The sequence below is a fragment of the Talpa europaea genome (assembly GCF_964194135.1).
Source record: "Talpa europaea genome assembly, chromosome: 12".
Lineage (NCBI taxonomy): Eukaryota > Metazoa > Chordata > Mammalia > Eulipotyphla > Talpidae > Talpa > Talpa europaea.
In genome coordinates this window covers 79,441,231-79,463,521 of record NC_140079.1, presented here as the reverse complement: position 1 = coordinate 79,463,521, position 22,291 = coordinate 79,441,231, and the positions used below count along the sequence as shown (strand labels likewise).

Below are 22,291 nucleotides of genomic sequence, written 5' to 3'. Positions count from 1 at the left end.
ACGATCCAGGCCTGGAGGGGAGGATGGGGGAAAGGCAGGCAGGAGAAGCCCTAGCTTTCAGCGGTGCATGCCTGTGCCCACGACAAACATTCCAACCTCTCACAAAAGGCACCTTCCTGCCGGCCCATCCCAGGGGCAACCCTGCCCTGCTGGTGCCAGAGGCAAGCATGATGGTGGGGAACGGGGCCAGCCAGGCTAGAGAGTCACTGCTGCTCCAGGCAGTCCTCAGTTACCCCCTGGGCGGCCAGCTCTGCCAGCACGTTCTGCAGGTAGTTGGGGTCAGGGTAGCCGTGACCTGTGACATTTCGGTCCATCTCTGTCTTGTGGTGGATCTCATTCCACACCACTGTGTCCGTCTCGCCTGTGGTACTGGATGTCCCCACTGTGAATATGAGTCGCCTCTTCCACGCCACCTTCAGCAGTTCCAGGACCTGTCAGTGGTGGTGGTGGCGGGTGGCAGTGTTGGAAGAGGAGAGGAGGGGAGAGAGGAAGAAGGCAGAGAGAGGGAAGGTCGGTGAATAAGCTGGCTTGTGTCTTCTTTGGTTTTCACCCCTGGAGCAGGGGTGGCAGGGTGGGGGCATCTACTGGCCCCCCCTACAAGTTTGCTTTGCTCCTGCCTTGAGGTCAAGGACAGCAGCCACAACCACCCACCAGGAATCAGCTGTGGGTAGAGCAGCACTGGGCACTCGCCTCCCTTCCATCCACCTGCACTGCTAGCGGTGGGCAGGAGTGGGTACTGGTCATTCTCTCCACTTTAGTTCCTGCTAGAAGATCTCATCCACAGCCCCGGGCCTGAAACCCCATCAGGGGGATTCCTCAGCCTTGAACTCCAGCTCTGACCCCCGGCACTCCAGCTGCCACCCTGACAGGCGAACAGAACCTCACACTTACTTGCCCATGATGTGTGTCGTGGCCTCCCATGTCCAGCCCTCCCACCCAGCCATGCCGCCATCTCCTCCAGCCAGGCCCTGGAACCATCCTGACTCTGCCCCCCTTCCAAGAACATCTTAGATGAGTTCCTCCTCCCTCCTCCTTGCTGCTCTCCACCACTATACGAGGCCTGGCAGCCCAAGGGAGCTTTTCAAACCCAAAGTCAGCAGCTCTTGCTCCCGGGATGACACAGCGCTCTGGGTTAAAAAACCCATTCCCACAATGAGCTGCTTTCACTCCTCCACCCACAGGCCTGGTTCTCCCTCCTAAACACAGGAGCCATTTCCATCTCCAAATCAAAAACTAGCTGTTCTCCTAGAATGCTCTTCCCTGCCATCTCAAGTTGGAAGGTCTCAACTTAGGTGTGAGTGCAAAGGCAGTTCCCCAGTTGACCCCAGCCTCTTCCTAGCACCTCAGCTAGCGTGACTGAAGAGCACGTGACCCAGCCCAACAGCCAGGGAGTGCCAGACAAGCTAGGTCACATTTCCCTGTATCCCTGGCACCCAGAGGCTGCCTAACCCATGGGGGCCTCCAGAAGGACCAGCAACACCCCAGCTAGTCCCCAAGGCTCATCTATCTCCTCCTGTAGCAGTAAGAAGGTGCACAGAGGCAGGTGTGAGTGTTGTCACCAGGTCTCCACTGCCAGGCCAGCCCCATCCCACCCCATCTGCCTGGCACTCCACCTGGCAGCCAGGTACAGTCCTGCTAGCCCAAGGGCCCTCCTCATAGTCAGTGGCCAGGCCTTTACCTTGCGACCCTGGGCATTGTCAGGAAGGTAGCACTGGCGGGGAAACCCTCTGGCGGTGAACGGCTTTCCAGGGTTGGGGTGTTCTGGGCCCTGCAGAAAGAACACAAACCTCAGGAATGGGAGTGCCCAGAGAGGGGCTCCTTCTTGTCCCTGACAACTGCCTTGAAGTACCCCTGCTAAAGCCTGGCGCTAGGCAGGACAACCCTCTGTTGAATCACATGCGCTTGCCTGGTTTCCCTACACTTCTTTCCCGTGACTTAAAGTCAAATTTAAAAAACATTCCAGATGGAAGTGAAGCCACAACGTTGGGGAGAACCTGGAGTTGTAGGTGGTTATGTCACTGGGTACACAGATCTGGCCCTGCCGCCTAACCTAGGCCTGCATCTCTCAAGGACAGGAGTCCTCAGTGGTGGTACCTCCCTATCCTGATGCTGTCCCTGGGAAGCTTCCCAACCATGGGCTCCCCAGTTATCCAGTCCCTCAACACAGTGTTCTTCTTGCTTATGTGTGTGGTCTTCTGCCCAGTACAAGTTCAGCTAGGATGTCTCCACCTCCAGGAAGCCCTCCCTTCAGGAAAGGATAGAGGGCCACCTCTCTGCTTCCACAGCTCTAAGAACTAACTCTAGCCCCCAGCACTAGTGTCTCCTGGTTTCTGGGAACCTGAGCCTGGCAGTCTGGGAATTCTCACAGCGACCCAGGAGGCCTGCTGGGAAAGGGCAGGGTAGGATGAAGAGCACCCTCAGAGTGACTGATTCCAGAAAGGTCCGAGGAAGCTCCTCTTATACCAGGGCCCCTTACCTGAATGCCATGAGGAATGTTGTAAACTATGAGTATTGTCCCGCAATCCTCATGGCCAGGGAGGGACACTTGGAAGTGGAACACCTCCATCTTCCCCCTGGGCTGGGTCCCAGTTTTCTCTCCGTAGATGGTTTTGCAGGACGGACACTGCAAACTTCCATCCTGAGACAAGGAAGAATGTCACAGACTGAGCCAGCAGTCCTGAGAGACCACCGAAGCACACTCACCATTCTAAACGGGAAAGAGGCCCACAGGGGAGTTGGTCGACAGCTGTCATACAGGGATCCCAGGCCACCTCCCCTCACAGAAACTCAATTCAACAGCTTCCTTGGAAAGGCAAGTGTTGCACTGGAAACTTGTGAAGCCATTTTCATTAATGGGTAAGGTATCGAGAGACTGGCATCAGGGAGGAAAATCAGGTTTGAGTAAGTCTCAATAGTGTAACCACATTTAAAATCAAACAAAACCCTGTAATAAATTAACAACTGATGCTGCCACCCCGGCTGGTACAGGATGGCACGGGGATATCGGCAGGAGATGCACAGCGGCCTAAAGGTCTGCCATATGGCTCAGTTCTCTGCCCCCAACCCCTGTCCATTCTGATTAAACTCCACTGAAAGAAGAGCAGTCAGGTATCATGCCACTCTAGCTGCCGACCCCTACTCTGGGCAAGGCAAGGGCTACAGACATCTCAGGGCTGCCTGCAAGCATGCCCCAGGTCCCTCGCTGCCCCTGAGCTTACCTGCTCAGGTCACCACCCCCCACCATGGGCCAAGTGCATGGGCACCTTGTTCCCGTTGCAGTACATGGCCAGCAGGCAGAGCAGGTGGAAGGCATGGCTGCACTTGGCAAGGCGGCCCACAGTCACCGGCCCGATGGTCTTGCTGTCAGTCACGTCACTGTACCCAGACACCACAGACAGCTTCTCCATGCAGATGATACAGTCCTGGAGGGGACCAAACACAGAGCACACTTGTCATTGGCAGCTGTGCTCAGCAAGGCAAGTCTTGTAGGAAAAGGCCCTCGTTTGCTGAAATGCTGGAATTACAGTCAAAGTAAATTCAACAGTCAGTTCCAGAGGCTGGGAACACAGAAGAGTCATGGCGAGCTGTGTCCTCAAAGGACTTAGCGAAGAGGGGACGACAGGCAACACTGAGTGTGGGGCCACTGCAGTAACAGCAGCACAGACGCAGAGGGCAGCAGGGATAGCCACATAGGGAGGAAAGAGCAGGAGAGGCCCTCAAAGCTGGGTTTCATAATAGAAAGGGCCTGTCAGGTAGACGAGCATAGGAACTGGCATTCCAGGCAGAGGAAAGAACATTCTGAAGCACGAAGCAGCATGTAATTTGGGGAGGGACACTGGCCCCTACAGAGGGCAGGGGTGAAGCTGGTGTAGGAGATAAGGACAGGAGAGAGGACCAGATGCTGGAAAGTTCTGGTCACCATGCTCAGAAGTTAGAGCTTTAGCTTCCCTGTTCAGGGGGTCCCCGCTGAGGGGCGTTAGGAAGAGGTACTCCCAAGGTCACTGCTGCCACGCGTGTAGATGGCAGCCTGGAGAGGAGCCTACTGAGGCACAGCAGCCCAGCTGAGCTGGATGAACAAAGGGGCCCAGAGAAAGAGGCAGATGAAGAGCTGTGAAGTGGGAGGACAGAGAGGACTTGAGGCAGGATGGGGGTTATGAGCATGACAGTAAAGTTTCTATTCAAACCTTTACCAACCAGATTTTTCTCAAGTGCTAGACTTGAAGGAAAGAGGCAAGTGAAGACTATTTGCTTCTGTGCTGGCTGATGATCTTAACCTGCTCTAGATCCTCCTGGCCTCAAACTAGAGAAAAGTGGCACTACAGTCCCCAAAACCTGGCTCAGCAGAGAGTCAGGTCCTACTGAAGCTGATGCAGGGGGGTCTGGCAGGTGCTATCACACCGGATCCCTGACTGGTTTTTCCAGCAGCAGAGGGCAGTTCTGCTACCTGGACAAGACCCCTCCACTTCTATCTACCCCAGTGTCAGCAGCGGGAAGTGGGGCAGGCTCTCCTGTCTCATGTCTCCAAGGACCCCTGACCCCCAGGATGGCACAGGGAGTGGGTGAGGCACAGGCCTGTGTGAAAGCAGCTTTGCCTGGGACCACAGCTCGTTAGTGACAGAGTTAAGATGGGAATTGTAGGTCTCAGGAGCCATGGCTGAAGCATCTCAGCAATGCCTGCCTCCTATGGGACACTGAGAGATTAAATCCAAGTGCCCAAGCCTGGTGCCTGGCACTCAGAGGCACCTGGGGAAGTACCCTTCTAGCAGAGAACAGGTGGGTATCCTCCTCGTCTGGCGTTACCCTTCGTTTCCAAAGCAACGTAGTACCCATGACACATACCTCATCTGGGGGTGTTTTCAGCTCTTCAGTGTAGTTTTTTATCACTTGCTCTGGCTCTGGCTTTGCAGTCACTCCTAGAAGACAGAAGAACATAACTGGTATTCCAAGGAGTAGGAACTGGAGATACTGAAATCAGAGGAAGGAGGCCAAGGAGAGTCCAAGCTGCCACAAGGGATGTTAGAGGGTTAGGAAGGGTGGGTTAGTGTGCAAGAAAGATGCCAGACGAGGAACACTCCAGAGCTCTAACTGGCAAAGGCCCTATGTGGGCCCACCCACCCACTGTGGGCGCCATCTAGCCCAGGCCAGGAGCCCCGGGGAAGGCAAGTACGGAAAACACAGCAGCCTGTCACAGCCCCCAGGAGGCAGTGCTGGGCCCCAGCCTCGTCGCTGCGCACAATCAATCAGGAAACTAGACCCAGGTTCCTGGGAGGACACACAAAATTGTCAAATTGCAGTTTCTGTAATGTAGTACTCTGTGGCATATTCTAGTGATGTTATTTTACTCAACTTTCATCATTCTGTGTGAAAGTCTTATTAAGAGAAGTTTTATTAGCCAAGCACAGCGGGCGTCTGTGCCTGCTGACTGCAGAGGATAACCACACTGACACTTGTGATAAACTGTAAAGTCTTCTCATACCTGTCCCTGGACTGTGGGGGCTCAGTTACATGCCTAGTCCGTGCAGCAGGAAGGACTCCCTGTCCACCCTGCTCCTCCGTATACTCATGCATGAATCTGGTGTGTGGGGGGGTGGGGCTGCACTGAACAGGCCCCACCCCAGAGAATCCCCCAGTGAGAGTTGGGCTTTCTCCGGGAAAGGCAATAGCAGAACCAGAGGATGGCAGCAAAACCCATGCAGGAGCAAAGGGGAGGTCAGAGATCAGCACCCTGGCAGGAGCTCCTCACCTGCCTCAAGGTCACTGTCGGCTTTAGTTTTAACCCTAACTTAAAGTGATCAGACTGTGCTGTACAGACCTCAAGCCTAAGGCTCAGTGACTGAGCTCCTTCTACCAGAGCAGGCCAGGGGTACAGTCAGGAGCTGAGCAGAGGTTGGGACCCACTGACGTCAGGTTTGATTCTGGCTCTTGTGACCAAATCACGTCACCATGTGACTAAACCCTTCATCTAAAATGGGGAAGCCTAAAGCTGACTGAGGATGTGATGGTTATAAAAGCATTAGCTGTTATTACCTGAATGGCAACTACAGGCAAAGGAGTACCAGACACCCCACAATACCCTCCCATATATACAAATTTCCCCTCAACTCATATACCACCTCTGTACACACACCCATACACACACCTACTAAACACACACACACCACCTACATCACACCCCCCCATATAAATACACATCCCCACATACTTCTTGTATACTACCCTCCCCCTAACACACACACACACTATACTACCCCCCATATATACACACACACACAAACACTCCTGTCTCCACACCCCCACCCACACACACTCTTCCAGGACCCCAACTCTGGTCACTGTGGTGAGAAAGTCAGGCTAAAAGCACAATGACCACTGTCCTGGGGGCTGGGACTCTCCTCAGAATGAGGGGAGACTGGAGACTACAAGTGAGTCTCCAGATGGACCCCAGACCCCATCTGCTGAGACTAGCTTCTGGCCAATCTCTGGCGAGTCCAGGTTTCTGTGAGCACGCTTCTCAAAGGGGGCCAGTCAGCGACCATCAACCCCATGAACAGGACACCTGAGCCCAGAGGGTCAGAAAGGCCAAAGGGTCTCTTATGAGCACACATTCCCCCTGGTTTAGCTCAAAAGGTTCAGATAGCTAGAGGCCTGCCCTGCCCACAGTTCCATCTCCACCTCCCAGGCCAGGAGCTCCAAGGGCTGCCCTGACAGCTGGGGGTGGTAGAGGGTCTGGGGGATCTGGGTAGACCTCCCTCCCTGTGGAGTGACAGTGGCCATGCTGAAAGCAGCCACTATTTGTGTATGTCCTATCCCTCCCACAACCTATCTGCTGAGGAGGAAGCACCGGCGCATGAATAGTGACAGGTGAGATCACAAAGCCTCCGAGCACTGGAGCCAAAACTGAAACCCAGCAGGGGCTGAGCCAGAGCTGGGTTCCCTGCTCATAGGCCATCCGAATCACTGACCGAGCCACAGCTGGCCTCAGAAATAGCAGTTTTAGAATGTACCACCCACAGGCCCCTCCACACAAGTCCTGTTAAAATGCTACACCTTCCACGATTCTGAAACCCCTTTCTCCCTGGGCTGGGCAGTGAATCACTGGGAGGCTCTCTAAGTAGCCCCACATGGGCTGGGGGCCTGTCCTGAGGCACACGCTGGTCCTAGGGGAAGTGACAGTCACCCCCCCATCCTGAACCAGGCCTCACCCACACCTGTGTGTTCACAAAGTCACAGAGGCCTCAAGAGCAAGCCCTCTCATTCAAACTGCGCCAGGGAAACAGGACCTGGACTCTGGTCTTACTCAGAAAGTAGATTCCCAGGGGGCCACCTCTGCTTCTGCTGCCCAGGGCAGGGAAAAGGGCCACTGAGCCCATCCCCCAGCAGGGAAAGGAAGCAGAGGAGGACCATGGGGGTCCAGAGAAGAGGCTCAATGCGGGACAGTCAGAGGCAGCAAGACTTGGAGGAGGCTTAGCAGAGGCCAGAGAGGATTTGTGAGTAGGAACTACCTTTCACGGACATTTTCCTCAATCTCTTAACTGAGCTGTGACTTTTAGAGGCCAGACAGGAGGCGGGAGAGCTGGCGGGCTGAGGTGCGCGGTTAAGACACACAGGGAGTCCAATGGCTGACATCAGAATACTCGTCATGCCTACACAGGATGCGAGATCAGACATGCAGAGAGGGGAGAAACGTTAGCAGGAGTCATAAAGCACATGACATCCACAAACCCTGGCCAAATCCAGGAAGTGGCACTTGAACAGCCATCAGGACCCACTGATCTCCCACAGAACCCGACCACCAAAGGCTGCCTGGGCCCAACCAAGCCGGCTGGACTAAGCTTCTGGCCAGGAAACAGTGAAATGCCTGGCTCGTCAGAGCCTTGCCCCAAGTCCTCCAAGTGTCCATATGTGCAACCCATCGGCCCATACCCAGAGCATGTTGGCTCCAGGAGGGCAGAAGGGAGAACCACCCCAGGAGGCTTCCTAAGCAGTTCCAGGGGTGTCTCCCTGTGCCAGGCACAGGAAGGAGAGCAAAATGGGCAATACGGAAGGGCACAGCCAAGCTATGAAGACCTGGACAGGTCTCCACTCACAGCCCTAGGCTCTGCTCCCTTGACTGTGCCCTCTTGACTCTGGTCACCCGCCCTCCAGTGGTGTGTTACCCAGGTGCCTTCAGGGCCACAGGAATGCTGCTCTTGGGCCTGCTCCGTGGAGGAGGTGTCCTTGTAACCACTCCTCTGGAACAGCAAAGATGCTGGAATGCACCTTCATTCCCTGCTGCCTTCAGAGGAGGTACAAGTCCCTCTGCCCTGGGGTGGGCATACATGTCCACAGGGGGTGAGACATGTAGCAGGTAGCCATGCTGAGATGAACTATCCACTGTTCCCAGTGCCCACAGGGAAAAGGCCACATTCCTCAGCCTGGTGCTGCATCCTTGGCCAGCCCTTACCCCATACTGCTCCCTTGGAACTTTGAGGGCAATAGTTCCTTGAACAGAACTGCCAGAGTTCTGGCAGAACAACTGCCAGAGTTCCTCTTCCTACTATTTCTCTGCCCTACCCAGCCTGCCCTGATGTCCACAGCACCTACTCAACCCTCCCTGACCTCAGCCTTGTTCAAAAGCACCTCCCCCAAGATTCTGGGGCTCCTCAGGCACCACCGAGTGTGGCTTTCCAGGCAGAGTGGGCATCCTGGAGCAGGAAGTAGCGACACTGCCCCTGCAGGGCTCTATATACCACCCAGGACAAGCCAAGCAGACAGCTGCCCCCTCCAAAGGTGACTCAGCAAGGGAAGGGAAATCTGGACTCAGGAATCCATCTGGGACAGAAGAACAGGGGCACTCTGACGGCAAATGTGCTCAGTCAGGGCAGAAGCAGAACCCAGCCAACAGCCTGGGCAACACAGCTGAGCTGGGCAAGTTGTGCCTCAGAAGGCTGAGGCTTGCACCTGGGCAATGCTACCAGCACCCCGAGGTTGTTCCTGAATTCAGATGCATGTTCCCCTGGAAATTAAGTGTCAGAAGGACAGAATAACAAGCACGAAAAGGAGTAGAAAGATGGACAGAAAGGAAACAGGAAGAATTTTCCTTAGGAGAACCTGGGACTTTGTGCTGACTGACCTCCACCCCAATATACACTCACTTCACTTCACCATACCTCTCCCTCGAGGCCCATTTCTCTCACAACCCTGCCCTAAAGGTCACATTCCTCTCCAAACCTTTCCCCTTTACTCCATGTGACAGCCTTACCGCCCCCCCCCCCCGAAGAGCTCATATCTGTTTTTGTGATTGTCATCCCTGCACCTACCCCACTAAGCCCACAGGGCAGCACCTGATCATAGGAGGTACACAGACTCTCTTTCGGGGAATGAAGATATCCCCAATGAAGATATCTCAAGAGGTCTGCTATTGTCAATGCAGTACCTGTTCCCCTGAATTTGGGGCACAGACACAGTACCTCAACTGGGAAGCCTACAGAGAAGCATCCAGTCTGTGGGTCTCCTTGTGAGGTCTGAAATTCCCCACACCCAACACTTCTCAAAAGCAACATTCAGTGGAGGGGGTGAGAAGGAGACACCAAGAACGGACCATCACATTTTCCCCAAGAGCAAAGGGTAAGGAACAGTCCCCTAAAGCTCCTAACACCCCCAGTCACAGTAGAGGGTTCTCTACTCACTGGAATGGATTCTCACTTTATCTGTTGGAGTCCAAGAAAGTAAAGTCCCTGCAAGACACCTTTCTGACACCACAGTTTGGACTTCTGTCTAGTGCCCAGGGCTCAGATCCAAGGCGCTCCTCCTTTGGCTCTAGCCTTATCAAGCTGGGTTCCAGTCAGTGCAGCCCCTCCCTGCTGACACAGCTTGGACAGGTTGAGGCAGTATAAAATGCAGAGAAGCTCCTCCTCCCTTGAAGCTGGGGAATCTGGCCCAAGCCTTGTGGGCTGTCCCACCCCCCACCTCCACAAAGGAGTGGGCCCGGCCAGGCCACAGCCAATAAGGCTGCCACCTGAGGCATGCCTGACCTGGAGGTAGTGCCTCTGTCTGGAGACCTCTTCTGCCAGCACAGAAGGGTACAGAGTCCTTCCTCAGCACAACCAGCTACTTGTAAACCTACCTGCTAATCCCTGTGCCCAAATGCCACCTGACTGCAATCATGCATATTCTAGAAGGAACCCATGCACATCGCCCAGATGCTGCCTCTTGGGGGTTATCCCAGGATTTCTCCTTTGGGGCCCTAGACAACAACCCCACCAACAGGTACAATCAGAGTCCTGTGCTCAGAAGTGGCACCTGGTATGGGCTCCAGAGTTTAATCTATCTTAGCTGGGACCAAGTTTCTGAACTGTGGGGATCAATTTCCTCAATGAGCAAAATGGAGATTAAAATGCCTGTGCCTCTAGGATTGCTTTGTGAACCCAGATGATGGGACACTTTAGATAATCTGGGATACAGCCTAGAGAGGGTCCTCAGCCTCAAGAGCAGAGGAAAGGGAGCAAGAGCTACTCAGTCCCCGACTCCTTCAGAGATATATTTAGAGAGGTTATTATAAGATCTGTTTTAGGATCCTAGTACTGAGAGTTGAGAGGTGCTAGGTCATGTGCAGGCCGGCCTATTTCCCTATAATCTTTCTCTAGCAGACCACTGCCACACATATTAAACACAAGCACATGCATGCATGCACACATGTTTATAACCACACAAACAGAGGTATGACTCACCTATGTTATCTGATGCCACAAAACCTAAACTGGGCAGGAACTTTCTAGTCACATGTTTGCTTATTGTTTGTTCTCTTGGCCCTAGCAGAGGTTGATGGCTGAGTAGCTGAAGCAGGTTCCAGAGGGTCTGCTAGGCAGGGTCTCCCATCTGGGCTCTCCTGGCCCCACCCACTCATCTTTACCTCCTCTCTAACTAGTCCTTCCACTTCCTTCAATGGCACTGCTTCCCATTCCCCTGCTGTCCCTGTGAACGCACACACTCGCACAGGGAGAAGGCCACCTCATTTCACCTAGACTGCTCTTCTGAGCTGCACATCCAAACTCTCAAGGCCTTGGGTCAGCTCTGCCTTGTCTACACCTTACTCTTTTGAATGTCCACCTCCCCAGACTCAGAAGGGCAAAGTGTGATGAGGAAGATCCCGGATTCTGAGGCCAAATCCCAGCTGGCCAAGGGTTGGCTGACCCTGGAGAAGAGCTTAGAATTCTTTGTGCTGGGCCTCCCTGGTGGCGCAAGGGGTTAAGCAATGCACTATGAAGCAATCTGCAGCCTCTGCAGCACAAGTTCAATCTCCAGTCAGCAAGGGAGCAACCCACATGGCGAGGCAGACCTCTCCTGTCTCGCCTGCTGCTACCCTCAGCAGTGTATTTCAGTCTGTCTGCCTGCTCTGTTTCCCACTCTGTCTCTGGTGAATCCTCTCACTCCCCCGCATCTCTGGCCTGTACCCCATCTCTTGTATGCATAAATAAATAAATCTTGGGGCCTCCCTGGTGGCGCAAGGGGTTAAGACGCAACCTATGAAGCTATCTGCAGCCACTGCAGCTCAAGTTCGATCCCCGGCCAGGGAGAAACCCACATGGTGCAGAAGACCTCTCCTGACTTGCCTGCTGCTCCCCTCTGCAGTGTATTTCAGTCTGCCTGTTCTGTTCCCTGCTCTGTCTCTGGTGAATTCTCTCATCCCCCCAACACCTCTGGCCTGTACCCCAGCTCTTGTATGCACAAATAAATAAATCTTTAAGTTAATAAATAAACCTTGAAAAAAAAAAAGAATTCTTTGTGCTTCAGTTTTCTCAAAGGTGAAATATAAATAAATGTTCCTACCTCACAGACTTGTTGCTGGAATTAAATAAATTAACAAACATGCACAGTCCCTAGTTATTTAGTCAGTTCTCATTACTAATAATGAAAGTTGGATACCCGCCTCTTCTATTCCTCCTGTCTCACAACCAAGGCAATCACCAGATATGAAGCTCTTGCCTCCATTCTGCTGCCATGCTCTCATCAGGCCTCTCTGGCTCACCTGAGATATGAAGTCAGGCTCCACAGGTAGCTCCCTGACTCGACGCCTATACCTGCCCCACCCTAGTCCTCCTGTACTCTAGTCACTCACCTAACATAGGAACTATGGTTAATCTTATTCTCCCACTTCAACCTTTAAATGACAAGGTTCATCAACACTCTTTAGTCCTAACTTTCTATGTATTTCACATTTCCCATAAGTTAAAAGAAACCTTTAGTAGCTCCCTAACACTTTGGTATCTATGAGATCACAGAGGTAACAAGACCTCCAGCCCCACAATCTTCCCCTCCTACCCACACCATCCTTCTGCACCATACCCTTCCCTCTCCCCTCCTCAAGTTTGTTCTGGAACAGGAGCCTACCTGCAAGGGCTTGCTGGACCCTGCTGGGCTTCGGCATCTGCACGGGCACAGTGGTGGGGACACTCCCAGGGCTGCTTGAAGGGCCGCTGGGGAGGGAGGCACTTGGGAAGAAAAGAGAGCAGAGCTTAACATGCGCAAGGCTCTCTGCAGGAACGAGAGCCAGAGAAACACTAAGTTAGGACTACACCAGAGCCGCCAAGGCCCCTTCATGACTTCGCCCTCACACTGCCCCTGTGAGCGTGAGCTTTGGGTTTTTTCTAGTTTTTTAAATTAAAGATCCTGATAAATATTATCTGGAAAGAGGAGCACAGCTATCTGAATTTCACCACTCAGACCCAAACTAACCTAGAGTACCTGAACATTTCAGACGTTAACTCAGAGCCTGAGCCACCATCTATGAAAATCTAGGGAGGAAAGTCAAACTTGCAGCCAGCACAGGGGACAGGCAGGCAGGACAGAGACACCCTCTGGTTCGACCAGTGACAGAAAGGGACACTGTGGTGCTAGGAGCCTTGTCTTTTTTTTAAGTTACCAGGAATAAAGCTTTGTGAGGTCAAAGAAATGTTTCCCTGGGCCATTCAGAGACTCCAAAGACAACCCTAAAAGAATGCTGAGCGCACTAGCTTCATTCAAATGAGGACTCTACCTCCTGCACAGAAGGGAGATAGGCGGAAACCACTCCCATGCGCAGCCAAGACCAGCGCCACCAGTAATAAGGCAAATCGTAGGAGAAGCCTCAGATCAAAGCTTCAAGGACAGAGTGCTGTGTTTGTCAGTTCTGCCCAAATTGCATAACCTCCTTCAATGGGGAGAAAATATCTGACAAGGAAATTAAGGCACATTTGACAAAGTAACTCTTTAAAAGTATCAAAGTTAAGAAAGATGTAGAGAGACCCCGGAACTGTTACCAACCGAGAGAGGAGAAATGATAAGTGCAAAATGGGATTCCACATAGGATCCCGGGACAGGAGAACAATACTGGGAAAAATGCTGCAAACTGGAAAAAGTCTAGTTAATATTAGTTTACCAGATTAACTAAACCAAATGCATTGGTAATTTCCTGGCTCTGACAACTGTGGTTATGAAAGATGTTAACACTAGAAGTTGGGTGAGGAAGACGTGGAAACTGTACTTCCTTTGCAACTCTTCAAGATATCTAAAACTAGTTTAAAAATAAAGGTTTAGAGGCCTCCCTGGGCACAAGGGATTAAGCGCCAGCACTATGAAGCTATCCGTAACTACTGCAGGCATGAGTTCGATCCCTGGCCAGGGAGCAACCCACATGGTGCAGCAGACCTCTCCTGTCTTGCCCACGGCTCCCTCAGCAGTGTATTTCAGTCAATCCACCTGTTCTGCTCCCCACTCTGTCTCTGGTGAATCCTTTCACCCCCCAACCCCCACACCTCTGGCCTGTACCCCAGCTCTTTTATGCATAAATAAATCTTTAAAAATAGTAATAAAGGTATGACTCCTGAAGTGACTCTTTGCATCATTCACTTGGTGTTAAATCCTATTTTTAACATGATAACAAATCCATGTCGTTATGGTTTGGGGGGAGTCCTGTACTAGTGAAAAGTTGGCACAGAAGGCCTGAGAAAACTGCCAGCTCCTTTCTGTTGTCATTCATGTGCCTCCCCCAATCCATATCTGCCCATGGTAAAAACACTGAAATAAGAAGGGTTACAAAAGTATGTCTACACTGGAGTCCCCATGGACAGGGCCTGGGTACACTCATCTTTGTTCCACTGGGCACAGCCTAGAGCCTGGAACTGGGAAGGTCCTTAGGAAATGATGGACAGCTCTGGTCTACTATGCTGACCTTACAGCTGCCAGCTACCCAACAATTTACAGCAAATGCTTCTGGAAGCTACCCCAGATTTCTTCCCTACTACCAACCGCAGGTCAGATTCCACTGGTGGAAACTAAAAGGATCCAAAGCAGTAACCTCATACTCAGTTGATGCTGAAGACATCAGGGCCTTGAGCACAGCATATTCACCACTATCTGAGTAGAAAAAGAGTCTCATATGTTCTCATTTAAGGATTGTTCTCCCCAAACAGAACAACCTGTGTGGAAGTGCTACTCAAATAGCAGCTTCTTGCCCTTCTCATCTCCTCTGAACTCTGATGCCATGGGAGAAGGGCTGGAAGTTCAGGACACCTGGGTGAAGGTTCTGGCCCCAATAAACTGTTCAATATGGAACAAGCCCCACCACTGCTTCCTGAGCCTGTTTCTCCGTGTGTGTGTGTGTGTGTGTATGTATATGTGTATGTGTGTGTATATATATATATATATAAAATATTTATTTATTCATTTTAAACGAAAATAAACCATCTCTGATGTTCTTTGCAGGGAATTCTCAGGTTCTGTAAGTAAAGGCATCAAGTACAGCCTCTCCAAGCATCCTTCATCTCCCAAGTCAACTCTTGGGGAACACTGAACCTGAGCTCTTAGCTGGGAAGTCAGGAAACTAAAGCATGGCTCTATAACTCCAAAAATTAGTGTGCTACTCCATGAGCTAGGCATCACTGGTCCAGAAGAGTAGAGGAAGTAGGGTCTTTCTTCCCGGGAAGAGACATGTATCTGCAGGAAAAGGTCTAGTTTTAGGCCCATTGCAGACAAGCAGTGAGGTTTCCCAAAGGCACCTTGCCTGGGACTAGGGACCAGGAATGACTAAATTCAGTGTACCAGCTTGTCACAATGTTGCCCCTGCCCCTAAGACTTATCCCAGCGCCTCTCCCAAACATTTTCCTGTTGTGCTCAGGACTTCCAGGTTCCCAAGGGGGGCACTCTCATGGGTAGACAGAAACTCAAATATTTGTCACCGACCCTCTACCTTTCTCTGTGGGCTTGGGCTGGCAGACTGTGCCCCCATATGGGGCATTATTTGCCCCAAGAAGTGCCGTTCCTTGAGAATTCCCTATAGTCATTCATTACCTTGGGTACGCCTCCTGCTTCCCTTGTTCCTGGGTCTACCTACTAGACTCTACTTGGCTGTCCTATCTGGGACCATCTCCTGGAGCTTCCAACTGGAACTAAATGATGCACCATGAGGACTCCTGGTCCTCTCTTCAGATGGGATTTGACAGTCCTAGGTAAAAGGCAGAGACAGGAGGCTGGAAAGCAAAGAAGTGCAAAACCTACCTCCTCTCCCCCAAACCTCCCCGTAATCTCAGCATTCAGGATGGGCAGCCAGCATGACCTAGGAGTCTCTGAGAGCTTGTGCAGTACAAGGAGTGTAAAGATGTAGAATCTAGAGACCCCACTTCTTAGTGTTCTTGGGCATGGTCAAGCCCCCTTTCTAAGTTTCCATTTTTCTATCTGTAAAATGAGAATAATCGCAAAAGCCCTCCCAAGAGTGGTCGTAAAGTTCAATGTGAAGCCCAGTACAAATGCCCACTGCTTCTCAGGTCTCCAGAGCAGAATGGAGTGGAGGAAAGTCTGAAGGGCCGCCAGACAATGTCCCACCAGGCCCTTACAAAATCCTGCAAACCATGGCAAACTGACCAGCCCAACTCCCAAATCTTAAGAGAAAAGAAAGATGGAAAAGGATGAAGAGCTGACCCAATGGACTATAGCAGTTAGGAAGAAAGCCCACTGGAACCCAGGGCTCCCACCATGCATGCTGCCGAGGAAAGTCAGGTGCTTTTAAAGGCAGGGAGAATAGAGCAGCAAGAACAGGGCCCAGGAGAGCAAACCGGGACAGTCATTTTCTAGGCTTGTCAGTTAGGGGTGAAGTGCCCCGAGGCAGAGCCACATGGAGCTGCAACAGACTGCTGATCATAATTACCACCCCCAGTCGACAAAATGCTAACCGAGTTGGCACACCCCTCTATTAAAGATGACGAGAATACACATGACACATTTTGGAAAGTTTTCCATCCAACACCATTAAACACAAGTTTTGGTGCTTAAAGGGATAAACTTCAGCTACCAGAAATTTACTTAAACCCAGCAGCTCAGTGACAAATGCTGCACCTTCTCTACATATTACTGCCTGCTCAGAAAGTCTCCCAGGCACAAGGAAATCAGTCACCCAGGTTTTACCCAGATTGAGCAAGAAATGATGTGAAACCACATGGGTTCCCCATAACAACCCCACGTGGGTCCCACAAATTTTTATTTTACTGGCTCATGTTATTTCTAGTGGCTACCAGTAACACAAAAGCACAAGGTTCCCAGGCTTCCCCAGCCCCTGGCCCTGCCAGCCCACAACTCCTCCATACAATGGTAACTTTCACCTAGTGTTGCTGACTTTCATTTGGCTGCAGAAAGAAACCACAGCCCGTAGGGAGACCAAGAAGCAGAGTGTCCTTAATTCTCCCAGCCCTGCTGGTTAAGAGGTCAGGGATTTATTAAGCCATCCCTGGCTCTATAACACCCATCACAGAAAAGCTAAGTGGAGCAGGCCCACTACAAATGAGAAATGGAAAACCCTGTTTTTCAAAGTCGGGATAGGCCCATGCAAGTGAATTATACCTCTCCCAGCTCCTGAAACGCTGGAGGAGAGCAAGATGAACACCCACTTCAGGAGGCAGGCCCCTTTGAGGCTGTTTCAACTAACAGAGCCGGCTGGCCTGGTTCCCTCCTAGCTCATAATGCAGGGCAAGCAGCAACATGCATAGGCCAGCAGCAAAGGTAGGAATGGCTGGCCCAGCCTCCTTCCTCTCTGCAACTTGCCTGGCCTGTGCCCTAAGGCCCACATCAGCAGTCTCTTGGGCCCACAGGTTGGGAAGGGGAGACCCCAGAGGAATATCCAGGAGACTAATGGGAGCCATGTATTAGAAGAAACAAAGTCCATTAAGTCATCTGGCTCCATCCTAGAATCTCAGTTCTAGAACTGCCTGAAAATTTGTCTCAAGATCCTTTGCAAGAACTTAAGGCCACGAGGCTATGTGATACAGACTGAACAGAAGCTCCAGCCCTGTTGATAACCATTCTGGGTGAAAGACAGCATATTTTTCTCTAGGAGACTGGTCCACTGATTGGAGGGGGCTGCTCACTTATGTCCATCTGAGAGTCTACAGAGGGCCCACGGGGAACTTCCATATACTCCCAATTCCCAGAAGGATCTCAGATTACCTGCCCCAACTCCCAGAAGAGGCTATGATTAATCTAGAGTCCTTCACCTTCCTGTCTACATGACTCCTCCCTCAGAACACCCCCTTCCTTTTTCTCACTTGCCTTCAAGAAAGCTTCAGGAACTCCCATGCATTCTGGGTTGAATCCCAGATCTGCCACTTGACTGTGTTGCCAACCTCATCAGCCTCAGTGAGTCTACCTGTAAGTTGAGGAAACCACCTACCACATGGCTGTTATGAGACTTAATGAACTCACTCAGGCAGCCTGCTCAACAAGGGCTAGCTGTAATGTGTGCTCAATGGATGTCAATTCTGCTACTGGGTCGTCTAGAAGCTGACAGGTCCTTTGAAACCTAGCTTGGAAAAAATAACTAGAGGCCTAAGAAGCAACCAAGGAGGTCTCAGTCACCTTGGGAAGCTTCATCCCTTAACATGGTCAAGTGGGCAGGGAGGGATGGTGCTAGTGAGTAAGGTGGCACTAAGATGCTGACTGACCAACCTCAGCCCAAACCAACAAGATGTTGACCCCTAGGGAACAGGGCAACCATAGGCCTACCTGTCCAGTCACTACCTGCCCAGGTATCCCTTACCCACAAGCAGCCCCCAGGCCAGCCTACACTGAATTTCCAAAATGTTATGCAAGCCGCAACATTCTACATGTCAGTGGCAGGTCTCCAAGCAACTCAGGGTCCCTGCTGCCACTCCAGTCTCACTTTCTCATTTTCGTGTGTTACCCACTCTGGACAAGGCCTATTTCATCATCTTTCTTGAGGCGCAGAGAGCTCTGAGACACTGGACTAGACTGTGCCACCCACCACACTCAGCATTCTAGGCTGTCCCCAATGAACTTCTAAGCATCAAAACTGGGCTCACATCCTTCCCCTGGACAAGACCATGGGCTCAGTAGGACTGAATTTTCCATGTCTGTCTTCAGTGCATAGTACATAGCAGTCTGTCAAATGTCGCCAGGTACATGGTATTAGCTATATGGCACACAGGCACCGCCAAAGGTCTGTAACTTTGTCACATAAGTAATAAAAAGATCACTGGTTTTAACCCATGTGGCAACTGTTGGCACTCAAGTATCAAGTCTCGTAGGGACATAAGGCTGTGGATGGTCTGATGCCTCATCACTGCCTGGTACAAGCAATGGAGACAATTCAGCAGAATAACCAAGGGGCAGGCACCAGGCCTGCAGGTATATGGTGAGGCTTCCAGCTACATAAAAGGAGAAACCCAGGGCTGCCGACAAAACCACCCTCAATCACACACAAGATACCTGGCTCCACTGGCAGTGGACGATCCTGGGGGTAGGTGCTGCAGTCCCAGGTGAGAGAGGCTGGAGTGGTAGAGGGGCTGGTTCCCCAAGGAGGACGGTGCCCCACCCCAGGGGTTGGTGGTGTTCAGCCTGGGAGCAGACCTTGCCCCAGAAAGTGAGGGCTTGTTGTACGGGGCAAAGGCCTGGTGGGCCCCAAAGACAATGGCAGTCCTGTGGGGGGGCTGAGGGACAGGGTATGCAGGGAGGTTGGTCATGGAGTGGCGGTAGCGACCTGACACAGGGCCAGTTCCGCTGCCGCTGAGGCACTGGTGGCAAGAGCAGGCGACTCCCGTGTGGCCTGGCGGAGCAATGACGGTGGTCACCGGATAAGGGGGCCCTGCCTGGCGCCGCACTCTACGGCAGAAACTGGAAGTCTTGTTGGTCTGCGTGTGGGTGGCGTAGTTGACAGTATAGTTGTATCCAAGGGGAGCCAAGTCCACGAGCTGGTTACCCCGGGCCACCTGCTGCTCCAGATAGTCACAGATGCTGGCTTCGTAGGCAGTCCAGGAGCCGTCATCACTCAGCCACTCCCAGGTGATGCCCCGGCCTGGGGCTGAATGCTGGGGGAACAGATGCCTCCGTACAGCCCGCATGGTACCTATTTTCAAAGGAATGTCACACATAAATGGTTACTCTGCCAGTCTCCCCAATTTTAAAATTCCTTTTTGCACAACCAAAATAAACCAATATGATCACAGTGGATTTAGGGTTACGCGGCTATCTGACTTAAACATTGGCTTTGGTTGTTCTTTCCAAGCTGCAGGTGAAAGGGAGAGCTCTCTCTCTAGGTGAAGAAACTTCAGCCCAAAGGGGCCAAGTAACAAAAGGGGATCAGCGCTCCTCAGCAGAGATACAGTACAAAGAATAGCTGAGTTTCAAACTGGATCAGGCTTTTCAAAATATTACTAATGATAAACCAATGTTAGACTCACTTAAAAACAATGAAAACAGGGCCTCCCTGGTGGCGCAAGGGGTTAGGACACAATTTGTGAAGCTGTCCGCAGCCACGGCAACACGAGTTCCATCCCCAGCCAGGGAGCTACCCACATGGCACAGCAGACCTCTCCTGTCTCACCCGCTGCTCCCCTCAGCAGTGTATTTCAGTCAATCTGCCTGGTCTGTTTCCCACTCTATCTCTGGTGAATCCTCTCACCCCCCACACCTCTGGCCTGTACCCCAGCTCTCGTATGCATAAATAAATCAATCTTAAAAAAAAAAATGAAAACAAGAAAATAAAAAGAAATGAAACCACCCATAATGCAACCACCAAGAGGAAAGCACGACATTGGTACTGCAATACAGTCTCCCCCCAGTCTTCCAGTCTGTGCTTTTAGGTCTCTGACAATACGACTGAAAAAGGTTCCTGCTACTTTCATGCATCATGTCATAAGGACTTCTTGTCTCTAAATTTCATAAAATGCATTATTAATTGTTACTTAATTCTCTCATATGAATATACCATTCACTCTGACTTCTCAAGTAGCAACTACTGGCAATCACCCTGTTGTTAGCTTATATTCTTAATAAACCAAACCTGAAGATTAAGGAGAAAAAGAAAAATCGATTTGCACCAGGCTTCCAAAAGCACTTGCCGGGAGATAATCACTGCAACTACCTTCTACCCGGGATCAAGGTCTCAGCTCTTGCCTCCATCCACAGAAGCCAGAGGGTGACTTTTAATCCCTAAATCAGATTCCGACCAAATCCTCCCTGCTCAACCTGCCCTCCCTCCTGCCCCCTCTATGGTCGTCGCCAGTCCTTCTTGGTGAACTGGTCACCTGAACTCAAACTTCAAATCGACCCCTCCCCACATTTTACACTTCCACACCCTGAGTTGAGCACTTATCAACATCTAATCACACACAATTTCAAGGCATTTATCTTGTCTACTGCAGCTTTCTTAATTGTCTACAAAGATCATGAAGGCAGGGACCTTTATCTGTAAGCAAATGACTGGGAGCTTTAGTCTTCACACATCCAAGGATTCTGCTCACAGGGATTAGAGCAGTGTGACATTCTGGACCAGTAATCCTTTGCTGTGGGGCTAGCCCTGTGCACTGTAGGATTGTTTAGCAGCATCCCTGGCCACAGCCACTAGATGACAAAAGCAATCTTCCTTCGCCAAGTCATGATCAAAAATGTCTCCAGCGGCCTCCCTGGTGGCGCAAGGGGTTAAGCATCAGCGCTATGAAGCTATCTGCAACTAATACAGCCTGAGTTTGAACCCCGGCCAGGGAAGTGACCCACATGGTACAGCAGACCTCACCTGTCTAGCCTGCTGCTCCCCTCAGCAGTGTATTTCAATAGATCTGTCTGTTCTGTTCCCCACTCTGTCTCTGGTGAATCCTCTCACCTCCCGCACCTCTGGCCTGTACGCCAGCTCTCATTTGCATATATAAATAAATCTTAAAAAAAAATGTCTCCAAAGACAGCCAAATGTTCTGGGGGAAAAAAAATCTTCCCAGTTGAAAACTTCTGGGTTAGAGGGGCAAGGCACTACTCTGGGAGGAAGCTGGTAGCCCCATTCTCAAAAATCCAAATGTGAGTGCAATGAAGAAAGTAAAACTTGCCTCTGTCACAGAGCCACTGCAGTGGAGCCAGAACTTATCACCAGGCCCTCTTAACTAGCAGGACATACCACCTGCATGAAAGCTTACCTGCCAGAGGAACTCTTAAAACTCTGCAGGTGGAGGCAGGCAAATTTTGGTTTGGGAGACCAAGGGGGAAGGGGCAGGGAAGGCCTTTGTGCTGTGGTCTCATGGGACTTTCTATACAAAGAGGTCTACTTCACACTGTGTGGTACTTATTATCATTTACAGCACCCATGACCTGTGGCCTGATCATGTGTGTGTGTGTGTGTGCATGTGCGTGTGTGCGTGTGTGTGTGTGTTAGGGGTGGGATGGAGTTCTATTCTATAACCCCAACATGATACATACTGGAAGCAGGCAGCATCTTACCAGTGTCCTGGCGGAACTGAGTCCAGCTGGGAAGGTCAATGATGTAAGGGGCCAGGGATGGGTCAGCCTGTCCCAAAGGGATGCTATGGGCCAGGCTTCCTAGCCCAAAGCGCTGGCCCTTCTGCTGGACAAATTGCTGCTCGATATAGCTGCAGACAGTGGCACTGTAGGGGTGCCAGGTACCCAGTCCATCCTGCCATTCCCACACAGCCACTGCCACGGGGCTGCTGTATACTTGTTGCAGGGAAGGACTTGGGGCCATGGCCATCTTCTCCAAACTTCTACTTCCCCAAACGCCTCAGACCACTCTGGCCTGGAGTCTCAGGTTCATTGCCCAGTGCATCTAGCAGACCTGTAAAGAGGACAGATAAGCAGTTATCAACCACACAGCAGTCCACCAGGGGCAGTCTCAGTGCAGGGGGGGAAAAAATCAAGCTTTTCCACTTTTTCACCTAATACTTTGAGGGCATCATGAATCAAGTACCTGATTCTGTCTCTCTGCTCAGGCAGCCATGAAGCATTCAGTAAATCAGACAGCCTACCCCCTTACAAATATTCTAGAAAA

General features: G+C 51.4%; 1 protein-coding gene across 3 annotated transcripts; it reads right to left on the bottom strand.

Annotated features, from left to right (window-relative positions):
* Positions 1-203: 203 nt before the first annotated feature.
* DTX2 (deltex E3 ubiquitin ligase 2) lies at positions 204-22,073 on the bottom strand (the record flags this gene model as incomplete). Of its 3 annotated transcripts, none has more annotated exons than XM_084249491.1 (9): positions 204-431; positions 1,679-1,768; positions 2,477-2,638; positions 3,264-3,422; positions 4,840-4,913; positions 7,503-7,643; positions 12,370-12,470; positions 18,730-19,366; positions 21,727-22,073. In XM_084249491.1, 9 exons carry the CDS (start codon positions 21,992-21,994, stop codon positions 204-206), a joined length of 1,860 nt encoding a protein of 619 aa, XP_084105617.1. The 3 variants fall into 3 exon arrangements, with proteins under 3 accessions (XP_084105617.1, XP_084105615.1, XP_084105616.1); XM_084249489.1 differs by having other exon boundaries at positions 4,840-4,910; positions 21,727-21,994; XM_084249490.1 differs by lacking the exon at positions 7,503-7,643 and having other exon boundaries at positions 21,727-21,994.
* Between the last annotated feature and the right edge of the window lie 218 nt (positions 22,074-22,291).